The following is a 17512-nucleotide window of genomic DNA, read 5'->3' as shown; positions in this document are numbered from 1 at the left end:
TGAGCCACAAGATAGTACCTGACCACGTCCGATACCCCCAGGCCTCCCCTTGATTTTGGGGAGAGCATCACTGATCTTGGGACCCTTGGTCTTCTATCGTTCCAGATAAATTGGAACATAAGGGCCTGGATATTTTTCAGGGCTGCTAGTGGGACGATTACAGGGAGGGTTTGGAAAAATAAAGTAGTCTCGGGAGGACATTCATTTTAATTGAAACTATTCTTCCGAACCAGGAAATTTTAAGCTTTATCCATGTTTCCAGGTCTTTTTTGATTTGGTCAAACAAGGGGTAATAGTTGTATTGGTATAGGGTTCCATAGGTGCTTGAGATTCTAACTCCGAGGTATTTAATGTGAGTGGTACTCCACTTATATTTATAATTAGATTTTAGGAGTTTCCACGTCGGAACTGGGAGGGATACGTTGAGGGCTTCTGATTTATCCATATTAACTTTATAGTCAGAAACCGTGCCAAATTGGTGCAATAATCTTTGGAGATTGGGGAGGGAGATATGGGGGTCCGCGAGGGTCAAAATCACATCATCGGCAAACAGAGAGATTTTGTATTCTTTTTCGGCAATTCGAATCCCCTTAATGCTTTTTTCTTCTCTTATTGTGGCCGCTAGTGGTTCGATTGTTAGGGCGAACAGCAGTAGGGAGAGTGGGCAACCCTGTCTGGTCCCGTTTCTGATCGTGATTGGGTCCGAATAGCCACCATAGATTTTAACATGTGCTGTTGGGTTTTGGTAGAGGGCTCTAACCCCCTCCAGGAAGGGACCACAGAAACCAAACTTCAGCATTGTTTGATCTAAGAAGGACCATTTGATTCTGTCGAACGCGTTTTCTGCGTCGAGACTCAGAATCATTGCTTTGGTTCCAGTGAGATCACATGGTCGATAATATCCACAATTTTGCGGGTGTTGTCAGAGGCCTGTCTGACTGACACAAAGCCTACTTGATCTACATGGATGAGAAGCGGGAGAATTGGGTTAAGCCTGTTTGCCAAGATCTTGCTGTAGATTTTAAGATCAGTGTTTAGTAGGGAGATTGGTCTATAATTTCCGCAGAGGAGGGGTTCTCTACCCTCCTTGTGGATAATAGCTAGATTTGCTACAGTAATTGTAGAGGGGATCGGTTCCCCTTGCCGGAAAGAGTTAAACATATCTAGCAGGTAGGGGGAGAGAGTCGGCAAGAATGTTTTATAGTAGGTGTTGGAGAATCCCTCAGGGCCGGGTGTTTTGGCTAACTTAAGGGAACCAATGGCTACCTCTAATTCTTCTTGGGAGATTTCTCTGTTTAAGTTTTCTATTTCCTCATTAGAGAGGGATGGGAGATTACATTGCTCTAACTATTGTGAGATTGTCTCAGGGGATACCGGGTCACGGTCTGGGGGGTGGAGGTTGTAGAGGTCAGAATAAAAATCCGCAAATTCCTGTGCTATCTCTTTCTCTATATACGAGACTTGCCCGTTTTTAGTACGAATTCTAGAGATTTGGGATTTGACTCGTATGCCTCTAAGTTTTGTGGCCAGGAGTCTGTCTGCTTTGTTGCCCCTGTCGTAGAACTTTTGTCTGGTCCACCTCAGTGCTCTTGCCACCTCTTCGAGCTGTGTTTGTTTGAGGGCCATTCTGGTTTGGTTTAATTGTTTTAGTGTTTTTTTGGTTGCTGTGGTCTTGTGCTGTTGTTCTAGTTGAGTGATCTTGTCTGTAAGGTCTTTTTGAAGCTTGAGTTTCTGTTTTTTCTTATAGGCGGCAATTGAAATTAGGTCGCCTCTAATCAAGGCCTTATGGGCCTCCCACAGCATTGCCGGGGCTGTGACGGAGCCCTTATTAATTTGGAAAAAGTTCGAGAGTTTTCCTCTGAATAGACATCTCTGTTTCTGGGCAGTTAAGCAGAGAGTAGTTCAGCTTCCATTTGTATGGGTTGTTCTTAACAAGGGGTAGAGAGAGATGAGTTCAACGGGGGCATGGTCAGACCAGGTGATTGGGCCTATATTCGAGTGAGAGGAAGCCTGGAGGATGTTGCTGGTACCTAGAAAGTAGTCGATCCTCAAGTAGGACTGATGAGGGGTTGAGAAAAAGGTATAGTTTTTTGACCCTGGTGCTGAGCTCTCCATATGTCTACAAGGGAAAATTCTGCCATTATGTCCCTAAATTTTTTGGCCTTCCTTTGAGATTGGACGGAGTGGGTAGGAGGCGGGGTTGTGGAGGAAGGGACTGTAGGGGCTGCTGATTTATCTTGCGCATGTGAAGCCACCATATTAAAGTCCCCTCCAACAATTAGGGAGGAGAGGGCCTGTTGCTCCAATGAGTCAAGTAGCTTTTTGAGAAACGGAATTTGGTTTTCATTAGGGGCGTAGATGTTGACAAGTGTTACAGGTGAGCCCGAAAGGGTACCCTGGATCATCAAGTACCGTCCGTCTGGGTGAGACTGAGCTTTGGTGGGGGCGAAAGGGACGTTATTCCTTATTAGAATAGCTGACCCTCTTTTTTTGCTTGGAGAGGACGCATAAAATGCTTGGGGGGGAATATACTTTTTAATGTATTTGGCGGCATAGGGGAGTTAAAATGGGTTTCCTGAATAAAAATAATATCTCCTTTTGATTTTTTTTAACTCCTGTAGTGCCAGTTTCCTCTTTTCTAACTGGCCTTTTACGTTGAGCGAGATTAATTTTATGGCTGACATTTTCTATAAAGCGTTATTTTTGGAGCTATGAGCTCCGACGCTCTTGGATTTCCCATGACAAGAGCATGGGGACCTGGGGCATTGGAGGAGGCGGGGGGTGGGAGGGGGGAGGGGTGGATGGGGGGCCAGGCATGGCACCGTCTCTTGGGGGCTGGTGGAGATCTGCCGAACGGGAGGAGAGAGGTCAGAACCGGACCCCTGGGGGAGGATGGGAAAGGGGGGGGGGGACACAATAGGAGAGGTGGGGAAAAGTGGGCCTTCAATGAGCCCTAAAAAGTTAACCTTACTCATTGGAGTGAGGAAGGTAGAGGGGTTAAACACCCCTGGAGATCCTTCCAGGACACAGAACATGGATTGGGACAGGAAAGAGGGTAGAGCACCCTCTATAGGATGAAACAAAAAACACTTACAGGTAATCTTTAACAAGTAGAATTTACAACATTTCCTAGTGAACCATTTTTGAGCCTGAATATTAAGTATGGCCGTGAGGCCTGAACTTGGTGCAGGAGAGGAGGGGGGGAGGAGGAGGGATGGGAGATGGGGAGGGGGAGAGAGGGGGAGATGGGGAGGGGGAGAGAGGGGGAGGGGGAAGGGGGAGAGAGGGGGGGGTGGATCGGGGAGGGAGGAGGAGGGATGGGAGATGGGGAGGGGGAGAGAGGGGGGAGATGGGGAGGGGGAGAGAGGGGGGAGATGGGGAGAGGGGAGGGGGAAGGGGGAGAGGGGGGAAGGGTGGAGGGGAAGGGGGGAGAGTGAGTGGAGGGGAAGGGGGGAGAGAGGGGGGAAGGGTGGAGGGGAAGGGGGGAGAGAGGGGGAGGGGGAAGGGCAGAGGGGAAGGGGGGAGAGAGGGGGAGGGGGGAGGGGGGATGGGGGTGGTTGGGCGGGGGTGATGAGGAATTTTTTTACATGCATTGTTTAAGTACCGTACCCTTCTGGTTTATAACCTTGAGTCTTCTATTTACACTTGAACAGTTCGGTGCTTTTGTGGAATTTTGAACAGAGAGCAAGACATAGAGTGTGGGACATCTTGTTTAGCTTTGGGGGGAGGGAGAGGGGAAAGGGAGGGAGAGGGGAAAGGGAGGGAGGGGGAGGGGTAGGAGGAGGGGGTAGGGGCAGGAGGAGGGGGGGAGGGGCAGGAGGAGGGGGGGTGCAAGTGGACACAGGGGGAGTAGAAGGGAGAGGGGAGGGGGGGTTAGTAGGGGGATGATGGGAGAGGGAGGGGTAGGTATAGGTTCTGACCGTAATGGGGGAGCAAGACATTTTTAGATGCAACAGTTGATTATAGTATAGTAATTACATTCACAATTGTGGATATCACTTGAAACCTCTATATGCGGTAGTTGTAAACAGTACATTACTTTACTTTGAATCTCGTATATTGCCTCGGTGTCTAAGCGCAAAGAGGGTGGGGGGGGTGAGAGGTTGGGAACATTCACGGGTGTGTGGACATCTACCCCCTAGTCCTTTGCTACAGTCTACACGCGGTTTTCGTAAGAACTGTGCTAAGGTGTTCTGGGTGTGAGAGGGTGGGGAGTGCTGTGAAGTGTGAAGGAGGGGGGGGGTAGGTGCTGAGAGCGGGGTGTGGGGGGAGATGGGGAGTAATAGGGGGGGTGTGAGGGGTGTGGGTAGCTGTTGTAAGTGGAGACACTACGGATCCTACTGGTTCTGTGTATACTGTGAAAAGCTATCAGGGAAACATACGTTAATTATTAAGGGGGGGGGATTAGTGGGGTAGGCATATACAACCTTACTCTCCCGGTCCCCAGGGAGGCAGTTCGTAAGAGGCAACTGGAAGTCCATGGGAGGGGAGGTAGAGACCTCTGCCATCATATGAAGGGAGGGCAGTCCAGGAAGAGAGACCCAAGAGTGGGTTGTCGTCCTCGTCTCACAGGCCGTGGAATCTTCCGGGGAGGGCAGCTGATGAGGTGATGTTCCAGGTGTCTCCCACGACCGGCACCAGATAGGAACCGGACTCGCGGAGATGGAGGAACTCGGCGTGCATCCGGATCGGGCCAAAGAGGAGCCGCCTCCATCAGGGAGCGAGGTGGGTGCTTTGGGGAGGTAGTTAGAGGAGCAGTAGTTGAGTGGGACCGGCTAGGGTTGGATTGACGGGCTGTGGGGGGGGGAGGAAAGGGGGAGCGCGTGGGGGGATAGAGGGAGCGAGGGTAGCGAGGGGGACGGGGGATGGACCGGGGGGGTTGATGGGGGCTAGGGGGCAATAGGGTTAGTGTTGTGGGGGGGGCTGTTTTTCCCCCCTGGAAGTGACCTTTCCTTAGGGTTTCAGGATCTTGGCCGGATGTTGGAGACGGGCAAGCGATACCCTGCCACTGGGTGCGGTGGGGAGGGAAAAATAGGGTGCGGGATCCGCGGTACAACGGCCTTCATTCGGGAGCTGGGGAGCAACGGCTGGGCGCTGGCTGACATCTTGGGAAGGCGGGCAGCGGGAACGGCTCCGCACCTTTCTTTGGGGCAGCAGAAGGTAACAGGGGGGGAGGGACCCCCGATAGGGTTGAGAGCACGGCAGGAGGCCCAAAGCTTAATCTGAGGCATTGGGAAGCCTCTGATTAGCTATTCGTTCCGAGGCCCGAGGAGCCTCTGCTTCTTCAGGGCATGCTGGGGTCTTGGAGGTCATTCTGCAGTCTTGTGGCGGGCTTAGCCCCAATGCTTTGAGGAATGACGGGGAGTCTTCTGGCCTGGATATGGTGTGATGGCGGCCATTTCTCATGACAATCAGTTTGAAGGGGAAGTCCCAGCGGTAGGTGATGTTACGCTCCTTAAGGATGTTAATGAGGGGCTTCATCTCCCTCCTCTTTGCAATTGTGGCCCTCGACCGGTCACTGAAGATCTGGATTGTGTTATCTTCTATTTGGAGATCTCCCGCTCTCCTACTCGCGGACATGATTCTTTCTTTGGCCGAATACATGTGTTGTATTGTATGTCTTTATTTATATAGCGCCATTAATGTACATAGCGCTTCACAGCAGTAATACACGTGGTAATCAAATAAATAACAGATAATATAAATAACAGATCATGGGAATAAGTGCTTCAGACATAAAAGTAACATTAAGGAAGAGGAGTCCCTGCTCCGAGGAGCTTACAGTCTAATTGGTAGGTAGGGAGACCTGCGACGGTTGGGGTAGGTGGATCTGGGGCCTAGTGCTCGGTGAGCCCTGTCCATCAGCATACCATGCTCAGTTAAGTCTGGGACCAGGGACAGGAACAGTTTGCGGAGGTAGGTCTGGAGGACATCAGGGGTAACCTCTTCTGGTATATTTCTTATCCGTAGGTTTTGCCTACGGTGCCTGTTTTCTTGGTCCTCGAGGGAGTCCCTTAGCTCATCGACTACATGGCCCAGTCTGATCACCTCCTCTTCTGTGTTGTTTTGCGATCCAATTATGTCCCTGATCTTGTGCTCCAGCACATCTGTGCGCTTTGTGAGGCCGTTTATATCTGCCCATAATCCCTCTAGGGTGGTGTTCAAGTCCTCCTGGACTCCCCTTCTCATTTTGAGAAAGAGGGAGTTGAAATATTGTTTATTTAAGCTGAATTCTGGCAGTTCCAGGTTGTCTGGTTCAGGTGCTGGCTCCACGTTTGTAGCTTGCATGGCCTCCTCGGCGCCATCTTGTGAATCGCAGCTCGGCTCCAGCGGGCATTGTGCAGGGGCAAAGCATTTGGTGACCCCCTGATTCTGGTTCCCTTTTCCCCTTGAAGGCATCGTCTCCGTTTCTTGGGTACTTTGGGGGAGTTTTGGGAGATTTTGGTGGCGGTATGTGCTCTGTCTGGCGGTTAATCAGCGAGGGTTTTCGGGAGCTCCTCTTCTACCCGACCATGCTCCGCGACGTCACCGAAAGTCTCTCCACCACTTTCTCTTTTGACCCCATTCACTACCATTTCTAGAACCTCTTGCTCTAATCCCTACATTCACAATTTTAAACTCCTCCCTCAGTTCTGGTACCTTTCTGACTTCCTTCAAGCACATAACAATTATACCTTTACTCAAAAATAGAAAGCTGTCAAACTATCTCCCTGTCCCCCTCATGCCTTTTACCTCTAAACATCTTGAACATTTTGTATTCTCTCACTTGCTTCATTTTTGTAACACCTATTCTCTCCTAGACACACTACAATTTGGCTTCTGCACTGCTCACTCCATAGAAACAGCCCTCACCAAAATAACAAATGTCTTTCATGCTGTCAAAGACCAAGGTCATTACACCCTGCTTATATTACTTAACCTCTCTGCAGCTTTTGATACCGTGGACCACCCTCATCGCCTTCGCATTCTCCATACTCTTGGTATTCGTAATAGAGCTGTATCCTGGATTTCCTCTTAACTTTTCCATCATACTTTTAGTGTCTCGTTCGCCGTCTCGTTCGCCGTCTCCTCCTCTGTTGATCTCTCTGTGGGCATGCCACAGGAGTCTGTCCTGGGACCTCTTCTCTTTTTATCTCTTCACACTCTCTATGTGACCTACACAAATGTACTTTTCAACCCATGACTTTACACCTGTTGTCCAGACCAAAGTCTCTAAATGTTTCTCATCTATATCCTCCTGGGTGGCCCTCGCCCGACTAAAACTTAAAATGTCAAAGACTGAGCCCCCTCAAAGTTCCTCCCAACCTGCCCCTACTGCCTCTTCTCCATTGCTGCTGGCAGCATAATCATAGACCCAGTATCACACTCATGCTGTCTAGGTGTCACATTTGATTTCTCTCACATTCACAATGTTGCTAAAACCTGTCGATTTTTCCTCCATAACATTGCAAAGATACGCCTTTTAATCTGTCACTCTGCTAAAACTCTAACACGTGCCTCATTCTCTGCTGTCTTGATTTTTTGTAACCTTCTACTGTTCTGCCTTCCTGTCTTTCATCTATCTTGACTACAATCAATCCTAAACGCTGCTAAAATCCCTTTGTTCTCTTTGTACAATCTATAAATCTGCCTCACCTTATCTCCTGCTGAAATCCCTCTCCTGGGATCCCTCATCCGATTCTATTAAATCCGGTCAAAATTCTAATTCTCTCTTTTAAGGTTATACACTTTTCTGCTGCTTCTTACATCTCAGCCCTAATTTCTCACACTACACCTACAGTATCTGCCTCTTGTGTTCTGTCTCCCCTTTTGGTATGTAAAGTCCTCTACCACCTACTGTAAATCCTCTCACTCATTGCCCCATACATCTGGAATGCCCTTCCCCTCAATATCAGACAAGCACCCTTTCTCTCCACATTAAAGGTCCGTCTTAAAACACACCTCTTTAATTAAACATTTGGGTAGATGCCCTGGCTAGTACAATTCTGTACATCTCAAATGCATTTGCCATGACCGATTACAGATGTACTTACCACAACACCCTTATACTGTCTCTGTAAGCTCTCACTACTGTAGTTACCACTTCGACTGTAAGCTCTTTGGTGCAGGGACTTTTCCTAATGTTTACTTTTATGTCTGAAGCACTTATTCGTATTATTATGTCACGTGTACAGCTGCTGTAATGTGCTATGTACATGGATAGCACTATACTGTACAAATAAAGCTAAACATACATACTATGTTAGGATTCCTTGTGCACTTTCACCTTGTATTTTGTTTTTTTTAGATCAAGTCTCTCACACTAACAATGAATGAAGGGCAGCACTCTTTACCTGCATTGTCACTGCTGTCTACTTGATCACATGCAGGTTATTTTGTTGGGAGGGGAGAAAAGTGCTGTTCTGGTAATCACAAGACATTTTTCTGGGCACCCTGATGCTAACCACTGTCAGCAATTGACACTCAATTTACACCTACACAGGGTGTAATATAAGAGCCATGTCACCACAATACTACATCTGGTGAATGGTCATTTAGGAGGCACATTCAGCAGCACTTGCTCTATTATCCCCCAACTATTTGATACTACATCTATTGGCTGTCTAAGATATGCGCTACCATTGAGGTTTTATGTAGTTTATATTTTCTACTATTAATAAAATGTTATTATTTTGATATTTGACAATTAGTGAGTGCATCTATAGAGATTCCTTTTCTGTTTCTCTTAAATCACCAGGCATTGCCAGGTTTTAGAGTAATCCTTTTCCCATTCTGAAGAAGGGTGGCCACTTGATCATATGCATGTGGGTGTGGGGGTGTCTCCACATTCAATCGGTTTGGTTGCATTCTTTATTTCTCTCCATGTATGTGTTACTGCACATTATACTAATCTGAGAAATATTCTAGCAGTTTTCTATAAATATTGATATAAAACCTAAGCTGGTAAGTATCTTGAGAAACTGGGAGTTGTCGAAGCTAAAAAATAGCACGGTTTAGCTCCGGAAAACCTCCCTGCCGGTTCGAATGCTGTAACGGAGAAACTGAAATTCAATTTCGTCACCATTAGTGCTTTAAGAACCCAGATGGAGTAGAGCTTCATTGAAACTGGTGTGGGGAGCTTCCAGTGCCTGGAAGGAAAAGTCCTGTTGGGAGAATCCCTGTACTTGGAGAAGAAATCTCTTTGCAGACCGTGCAGCAGTAAGCTGGGAGAGACTGTGGGGGAGGTTTCTAGGAACTGGTTTAGCTGGGCCTGACAGGGAATTTAGTTAGTTCTAGGCTTGTAAAGCAGACCGGCAGTATTCATTTAGTCCCTGCTCCAAGAGGAAGCTAGGTTATTTTTTAATGATTTATGTCTGTTAAAAGGTCAGGTGTCATTTTGTTGCCTGCAAATAAAACAGCAAACGTGATATTCTTGTATCCTGTTTACTTATAACACCTGTGTTGGTTACGCCGACCCACATAAAAAGAGGTGACAGAAAAGACCCCAAGAATCCCCCTGGTCACACAATACTGCAAAAAATATATAACAATGTAAAAAGTTACCTGGATGTGAATCATGTATGTTGTGGACCAGCAACAACTTATTTTTTTCCCTTGTAAGGTGTTATATATACTGTAAACCACTGGCATCAATTGGACACAGCACTCTAGAAAAGATCTTTCTGAATCCATAGAATAACATCCCCTCCTACTTTCTGCTGGTAACATGTGTCTTTACACTGTTCAACTTGTAGAATGAAGGAAAAGCCAGCCCACGTTTACAGGGTGTTTATTAAGGCGGACCAAGTTTTGGTCCACATCCTCCATCGTGACCTTTTCCAAGACATCTTGAACAAGGTCCCAGTTGAGGACCGAAACATTGATCCACCTTGAAGAAAGCCCTATAAAACATCTGTGAGAGAGCTGGCTCTTCCTTCATTCCTCTGAATACCTGGACATTTCCCAATGTTTTCAAGCATCCGTGGCAGGATTACAAGTTCACTGTTAGAGTCCCTTCCTGTTACTATCCTTATGCAATTTAACGGCGTGCGAGGCCCTCTCTGCTTGTTTGTTTTAAATCACCCACCAAAGCCATTGTCCTATTTGGTTGGTGTTAGTATTGCACCCTTGTGTCAATTTCTATAGCACAATTTACTACTATATTATAATTAAATATGACACTCAACTGCTTGAGCTGCATGACACAGCGCCGGGTGATTTTTAATTTTATGCAAATAATAGAAAATGTGAGTGGTTTAAGCAGATTTTTCACAGCTCAGTAATTATAATGAAGGAATAGTAAATAAAGTTGACAAGCTGTTTGAGGTAGTACACATTTGATTTTGTTGACAAGGTGCATCTCTCATTAGAAGCCAGGACAGGCACTCATTCTGCTAAATTCATCATTAGTCTGGTAAATCAAACATTTACAAGAGAATATAAAACTTAAAAAAAACCCACAATTTTTATATATATATATCATGTTCATGTATATAACCCCCAGTTTTCTGCAACGTGGTGCTGGGTAGCGATTGAACATTACTTTTTTAATAGTGCAATCTATACTACAGTAGATAACGTTTCTGGTATTTGCCACAGAAAATTTGGAGGACTTCTTAGGATAAATACTGTATTTTAAGAGCTGAATCTGTTCTATGTTCATTCTCTAACAAAACACATTAATCCTAATAGAGGTATATTAGTATTTTATCTGGTAGTGTTAGGACCTGTGAACAGGGGTCTGCCTTGTCGTGGCTCGCAAGCTTACAACGCTTTGGCCAAAGGGTTAAACTAAATGACCCTTTTTCAAGAGAATATATAAGTATTTTACTATGTATTTCTGTCATTTTGGATGTAGTCTTGTGCTTCTTTGTCGCTTGTTGTATACATTCGCCACGCTCATTAGCTCTCCATTTTAGACACTTATATGCATATATATTTTGTGGGGGCTCAGGGGTTCCCAAAAAGAGCTTGCTGGGGTTTTGTGTTTTGTTAACCTATTCTCAGCTGTTTCAGCTGTTGGAGGTTAGTGGCTCCTCCTTCCCAGGTTTTAAGCCCGCCCCTCCCCACTTCCTAAGGCTGCGGTCCCAGTCACTGCCACAGAGCACAGCTCGGCGTGCGCTGTGCGTGTAAGCACTGCCCCTCAATGGGGAAGAGCCCAGTATGCACCTTTACGCTACATTGAGTTTAAAACTCACCCAATGAGGGCGAACCTGACGTGTGACGTGATGGCCACGCCCCCGCAAATCCCCAACCACGCCCCCTCCCATCGCAAGCTCCCTCTCTACCCTCAGACCGCAGATCGCGGTTAGCGCTGTGCATGCGAAGCCCCCCCCCCCCCCGCCAGGCGCGCGTGTCACAGACATGACTGGGACTGCAGCCAAGTTGTAGGTCCTTTCATCTACTGGATATAGATCTAATGTGGTCTTTCTCCCTCCTAATAGAGGTATATTAGTATTTTATCTGGTAGTGTTAGGACCTGTGAACAGGGGTCTGCCTTGTCGTGGCTCGCAAGCTTACAATGCTTTGGCCAAAGGGTTAAACTAAATTACCCTTTTTCAAGAGAATATATAAGTATTTTACTGTGTATTTCTGTCATGTTGGATGTAGCATCGGGCTTCTCTGTCGTCTGTCCTATTTTCATTCTCTGTATGTTTTTCTTAATGCAATGTGGGAATGGAATCATAAATTGAACAACTGCCAATATACACACACCCTGGTACATGTGAATCTGTACAGTCTTTGGAAAAACAAATGTAATTGCTGCCTAAGAAGCCAGTGCTTTTTAACTAATTCCCTTCTGGAATATTGCCTTGTTGATGAAATCAAACTAGATTAGTTGTCAGGATCACCATCATTGTTAAAATGATTGTTTTTTTAAAGTGAGTGAGAGATTCGCACATAGACAGGACACAATGAACATGGTAATTTTGAAAGGATTTTAGTATTGGTACTATTTTACACTAGCTTTCTCTAAAGAAAGTTGTTTAGGCTAAAAGTAGAAGTCAGCATTTACCAATTCAAAACTGTATGAACTGAATATTCTTATCTATAGTTCCTACAGTAGGACCAAATAACACACGTGACTCTAATTTCTGGTCATTTCTAAATTGTATCAAATACAGAAGAATTTACGATGAATCTGAATTTCACTTAGGGTTCCTTAACCAAAAAAAGGATGGAAACCAGTGAATATGAATGAAAGTTGTGTGTGCACCTCATGGACAGAGGGTCACAGAGTGGATTGAGGAGAGCTTTGGCCTGAAAGATGGTCTACCATCTAGAAAGGTTCAAAATGAAGTGGAGGAGGGGAGGGTGGTAACCAACGAACTAACAGGCAGGGGAGAGAGACTAGCTCATTTGTAGGTAATTGTGAGAGGGCCCGATGCCCACCACCACATTTGCAGGTTTAAGCCCTACAATTATCTGTTGTATTTTATTCTAAAAGATATAATTTCGCTGATGTAATGTTCTATCTGAATTTCTGCTCTTTCTAGAAATATTATTTTGACTCATTTTGTATGCTGCGGTTGGATCACCCCTTTATATGTGATGATAAAACTATTTGTGTATAAAGTTTCTGATCAGTAGTTTTTATTTCATCTAGATAAAATACATGAAATACAAAAAATACATAACAGAGCAAAACAATAACGTAATAACCCACTGGTTCATGATCCTATTTTTTTTTATTTTTAGAAATGATATTTTTATTGATGCAGCAAGGACATGTTCACCGAAAATATGTTTTCCCTCATTCAAGACCTTGAAAATACTATTTGGGCCATATTTACTAAATAGTCTTCAGCCTTAAGGCACATTCTTACACTGGATGACACCTTAGAGCCCATTCAAGTCAAAGGGCTGTTTGGTGTCTTCCAGCACCAGAAGAATGCTCACTAAATATAGGTCAGTATGTACTGTACCAAAATTAAACAGTACGGCAATTAACTGTTTTTATCAAATATCCCCTTAGGCGTATGTTACCTTATGTTTAAACTTGTTGGAATTCTTATTCTCCTTCTTGTTCAGATCAATAAAGTAGTGTGTAATACGGTCCTTGGATTTTGAATCCATCTCCCAAGATATCTTAAAGGAATCACATGTGATGTTACTGATTTTGATGTTGTGAGGGACGGGCAGCTCCTCCATCTCTGCAATGCCGCTGTCTTGAGATTTATTCCCTGTAAATAAACAGGATACCATGTCAGGAGGAGTGTAAATACACTTCAAATACAGTTTCATTATATATATATATATATTGCTAGGAATGCATGCGGCAGCACTTAAACCCTTAATGCCTTTTTTTTTTACATCATCAGATGAAAAAGTAATTGTATGAGGCGAGGTATGTGGCGAATTCGCATAATTAGTCCTTAAGGGGTTAACAAAAAACCCCCCAATAGAATACACGAATTACATACCATAACATTGGACAATAGGAAAGGGGATACCTGCCCTACAATCTAAGGCCAAAAAAGGGTGCAAAAATGTTGCACACCTCCACGCTCATCCGTTTGAATGGGAGTAAAGGAGTGCTGAAGCTTCTCGGCCAAAGCGTATCTGCCAAAAGGTCACGCGAATCATTATCTTGCACATATCTAGCATATTTTGAAATCAGGGTGCAAGTAGAGGAAATAATTCATATATTGACAAATTTGATCAAGAGATCATAAGACCCTCTAAATATGCACTCTTATGATTAGTTATTAGTAATTATTAACAAATATCTTGGACAACTAGCTAATGATTTCTCTAAAGTAGGGTCCGTGTTAAAATCACAAAAAAATTAAATTTTATTACATCCAAAAAAAAAAAAAAAAATATATATATATATATATATATATATATATATATATATATATATATATATATATATATATGACAATGTGGAAAAAAAATTCTAAAATCCCCATAACGAAGTAGTAGAATTATCCTTAGTGTATAATTGTTATTATTTAACAGATTCTACTGCGACATACCAATTTCATCTATCAATGATAAAAGTGTTATTTGACTGTAAAAGGTACAGAGTACATGGCTCCATAGCTAGTGTGAGGAGCTATATTATAGTGTTCAATTGTAACTCGGAATTATTTGTATGATAACCGTTAGGTATATAATGAATGTAAGATTCCGATTCCTTATGTCCCAACAAATGTAAGAATAGTCAGAAGTCAGAATAGTTCAATTAATTTGTTATTAATAGCGTTTCATAGTTAAAGGAGATACAACCAACTATAGAGGTGTGTTTTTATCCTGTAGCTCCTAATATATAACAAGCTCATCAATAGCATTTCATACTTATAGGAGATACAACCAACTGTATAAGTGTATTTTTATCTATGGCTCCTAATGTGTAACAAGCTCATCATATCACAGTATTAGCACTCATTACGTTGTAGTTTCACAATGAAAGGTTTTAAATCCTGCCTCAGCGGGTCAGGAAAAAACCGTGGCTGTTAGAGATAATATGTTTGTCACTTTTCTCCTATGGACTTTTAGTATGCACTTTCATTTAGTTCTATATAGATCTATGTTAGATACTATGCATAAATAGCATAAGTAAGTCCAGGTAAGTCCTATTTGGCATATGTGAACCATAGGCTTCTACGTTGTTATATCTATTCCATGCATAAAAGAGAACGCTATTAGGGACAAAAGAAACAGTCAAACAAATCTGCCTCGGCGGGTCAGAACACTTAAAACCCCGTGATACAAGCCGTGTTTGCTGGCACTGGTATCGGGCGTTGGCGTCGCTCTCCGATTACGTCACAATACAATATAATGTAACAATAAAACACCACAGTGCACTACAATTACACATCACAATAATTATTGTGGCTCTCTGTTGTATATTCCATTGTATACAGTCACCATAGTTTGCTACTAAATGTCATGAGCTTCAACCAATAGGAGGCACAGAGAAATATTATATCTCGGTTTTGCCAGCTCTGAAGGTTAATGGGGGATTAATGCCATTTATACCTATTTTTTCATGTATACTGTACACATACACAGTGTACATTGCATACACCACATTCATATATCCTCATATATTCACTCAAACACAATGTAAGTATGAAAACACATTCACATAGTGATACTTCAGACATAAACTAGCAATTAATGTTTCTATGAATTTGCATTTACAGGTATATCAATAATTTAGTGAGAGGGTCAGATTTTCATATATACTTTACAGCATGTTCCATTTCAAGCAGGTCAGAATCTGTAAACCTTTATTCATGTTACAATTATGCTATATAACACTAAATGGAATGAGAACACTACACAAGAGTCAACACACTTGTGCTTGTTTCCTTTGTGACTATTTATTTAACAATGTAAGTGTTTCTTCTACTTTTGACATTCAAATTAGCTAAGCCATTGTCATAAACAACAATATATTAGCTCATTACAGAATAAACAAGTGACTTTATTGTATGCTGCTATGAATAAACATACATATCCTATGTATTCGTACCAATTACACATAATGGTTTACACACTGCAATCAACTGATAAATTCTGCAGCTCCTCCGTAGAAGTTGAAGACAGCTCTGCATTGACATAACATACCAGATGACGATTGACTGTCGCATAATTTTTTTATAGAATTATTGAACTACTGTAACACAGAGTACAAAAAATAAATAGTCACATTTGATACAGCTAGTTTTCATAACGGGTATTGATTAGATTGTCGTCATAAACTCAGAATAACTTCTCATCCACCTTTACCGCTGAAGCAAAAGTAGGAAAATCAACACTTTATGAGGCTAATTAGCATTACATGATGTGCTACTTTAAAAATTACTCTTAAAACATTTTGTTTCAACTGATGTTGCCAATCTATAGCAACACTTCAAACCGCAAAATACTATTATCCTCTGGAATATCAGTAGTTTTTAAAATACTATGTTTTGCATTTTTGTTTACACATCTAAAATCCCATTAATGTTACCATGTTTGGAAAACAAGTAACACGAATGCATATCAAGGCAGTTGGCCAGCTACTGTACACACTCATTGTATATTAGCAGAAACAAGGCAATTAATGATGTAGAATTGATGGTGATGGTCTAACATGACAGTATGGAGTACAATACACATTAGTTTGTCTATCAGAATAACAAGAGATCTATGGACCAAAACAAATTCTAACTTTTGATTGTACAGACAAAAGGAAAAGGGTATAATTTAAAGGTACTGTTACTGGTTAATACTGTAACCCTAAAGACAACAAAATTACTGTACCTCACTCTTAAAAAATGTTGAACATTAACAATTAAAACTAACATGACTTTAGGGATCACGAATACGACTGACTTTTGTGACGAGATTGAAGATAGGTGTGAACTTTTAGGAATGAAATTGTGAAAATACCACCTGCTGTAACTTTTTTAATATTTTCTAAATCAATATCTTCAACTAATCATGCACAAAGGGTTAAGATGATATTTTTTCTATTGGATATGGTGTAGCATGGCACCATTATTTCTCTATAAACAAAAGAACCAAGAATCCCTCGTTTTCACTGAAATTTGGGAACCTGGCAGAATCTGCTTTTTTTTTTTTTGCGCAAAACATTTCTTGTTTGGCAAAAAAAATATTCACTGAATGTTTAAAGTCAATTTGCAGGTGACATGGCCCTAAATGCAGGTTACACGACCCTTTATATACTACCGTATTTATGAAAATTTGGTTAAAATTGGCAAAACTGTTAGGTTTAGAGCAGCGGTACGCAAATTGGGGGGGGTGCAAATTTCACGTGATGTGACGTCACATGACCCCCGACATCATTTGACGCAAGTCCTTGGCGAGGGAGAGGGGGGGCATAGATATAGACAACGTTTTCTTCTTCCCCGGTGGCCGCGTGATGTGAGCTGTAGTTGGAATTGTGGGACATTTTAACATTCTGCTCGGAAATTCCCAGGTAGAGTGAGAGTTTAGGTACGTGGTATACCTGGCATTTACTTCTGTTTAATGTTGTCCTTTGAAATACAGAGCTTTAGTATATGGTTTAAAAAGAGCTAAAGACTGTCTTAGGCTTTGCCTATAGTGCCGCCGCCGGCGAAACGATGGTGATGCCACCCGTCGCCGTCGCCACCAGCGAAAGTTATGTTTCGCCGGTTGGCCGCATCGTGGGATTTCCGCAATTTGATTTGTTCAATGGCCGTCACGTGACGCGACGGCCCTTGAAAAATCAAATTTTGTCGGCGGCGGGTTTTCGCACTATAAGCGCATGCGGCGGCGGCGGCAATGCTTTTGTTTTTGGGCGAATTCGCGTCGCCGTCACTATAAGCACGGCCTTAGTCATCGACTCCGGGGTCTGTACAAAAAAACACAATCTACACATATTGGGAAAGAAGTAGCTGGAAGCAAACAATGCTAAGGGAGACGCCTTTTATATTGTGCTATAATATTAAAGCGACACTCTTGAGGATTTAATCTTGCAACGCAGGTAAAATATCGAGTAACTCTAAAAATATTATATTAAATGTGCCATCTGTGACGGTGCGATAGTATT

The 17512-nt window shown here is 43.1% G+C and overlaps 1 protein-coding gene across 4 annotated transcripts in view; it reads right to left on the bottom strand.

Annotated features, from left to right (window-relative positions):
* PHYHIPL (phytanoyl-CoA 2-hydroxylase interacting protein like) overlaps positions 1-17512 on the bottom strand; it is a 160644-nt gene that overhangs the window by 64669 nt on the left and 78463 nt on the right. For all 4 annotated transcript variants that reach the window (XM_075612950.1, XM_075612951.1, XM_075612952.1 and 1 more), the window contains exon 2: positions 12967-13163. In XM_075612950.1, the coding sequence (XP_075469065.1) occupies positions 12967-13163 (197 nt within the window). The remainder of the gene's footprint in view (positions 1-12966; positions 13164-17512) is intronic.

The sequence above is a fragment of the Ascaphus truei genome, chromosome 8 (assembly GCF_040206685.1).
Source record: "Ascaphus truei isolate aAscTru1 chromosome 8, aAscTru1.hap1, whole genome shotgun sequence".
NCBI classification, from domain to species: domain Eukaryota; kingdom Metazoa; phylum Chordata; class Amphibia; order Anura; family Ascaphidae; genus Ascaphus; species Ascaphus truei.
The sequence above is the reverse complement of the archived record's forward strand: the minus strand, read 5'-3'. Positions and strand labels throughout refer to the sequence as shown.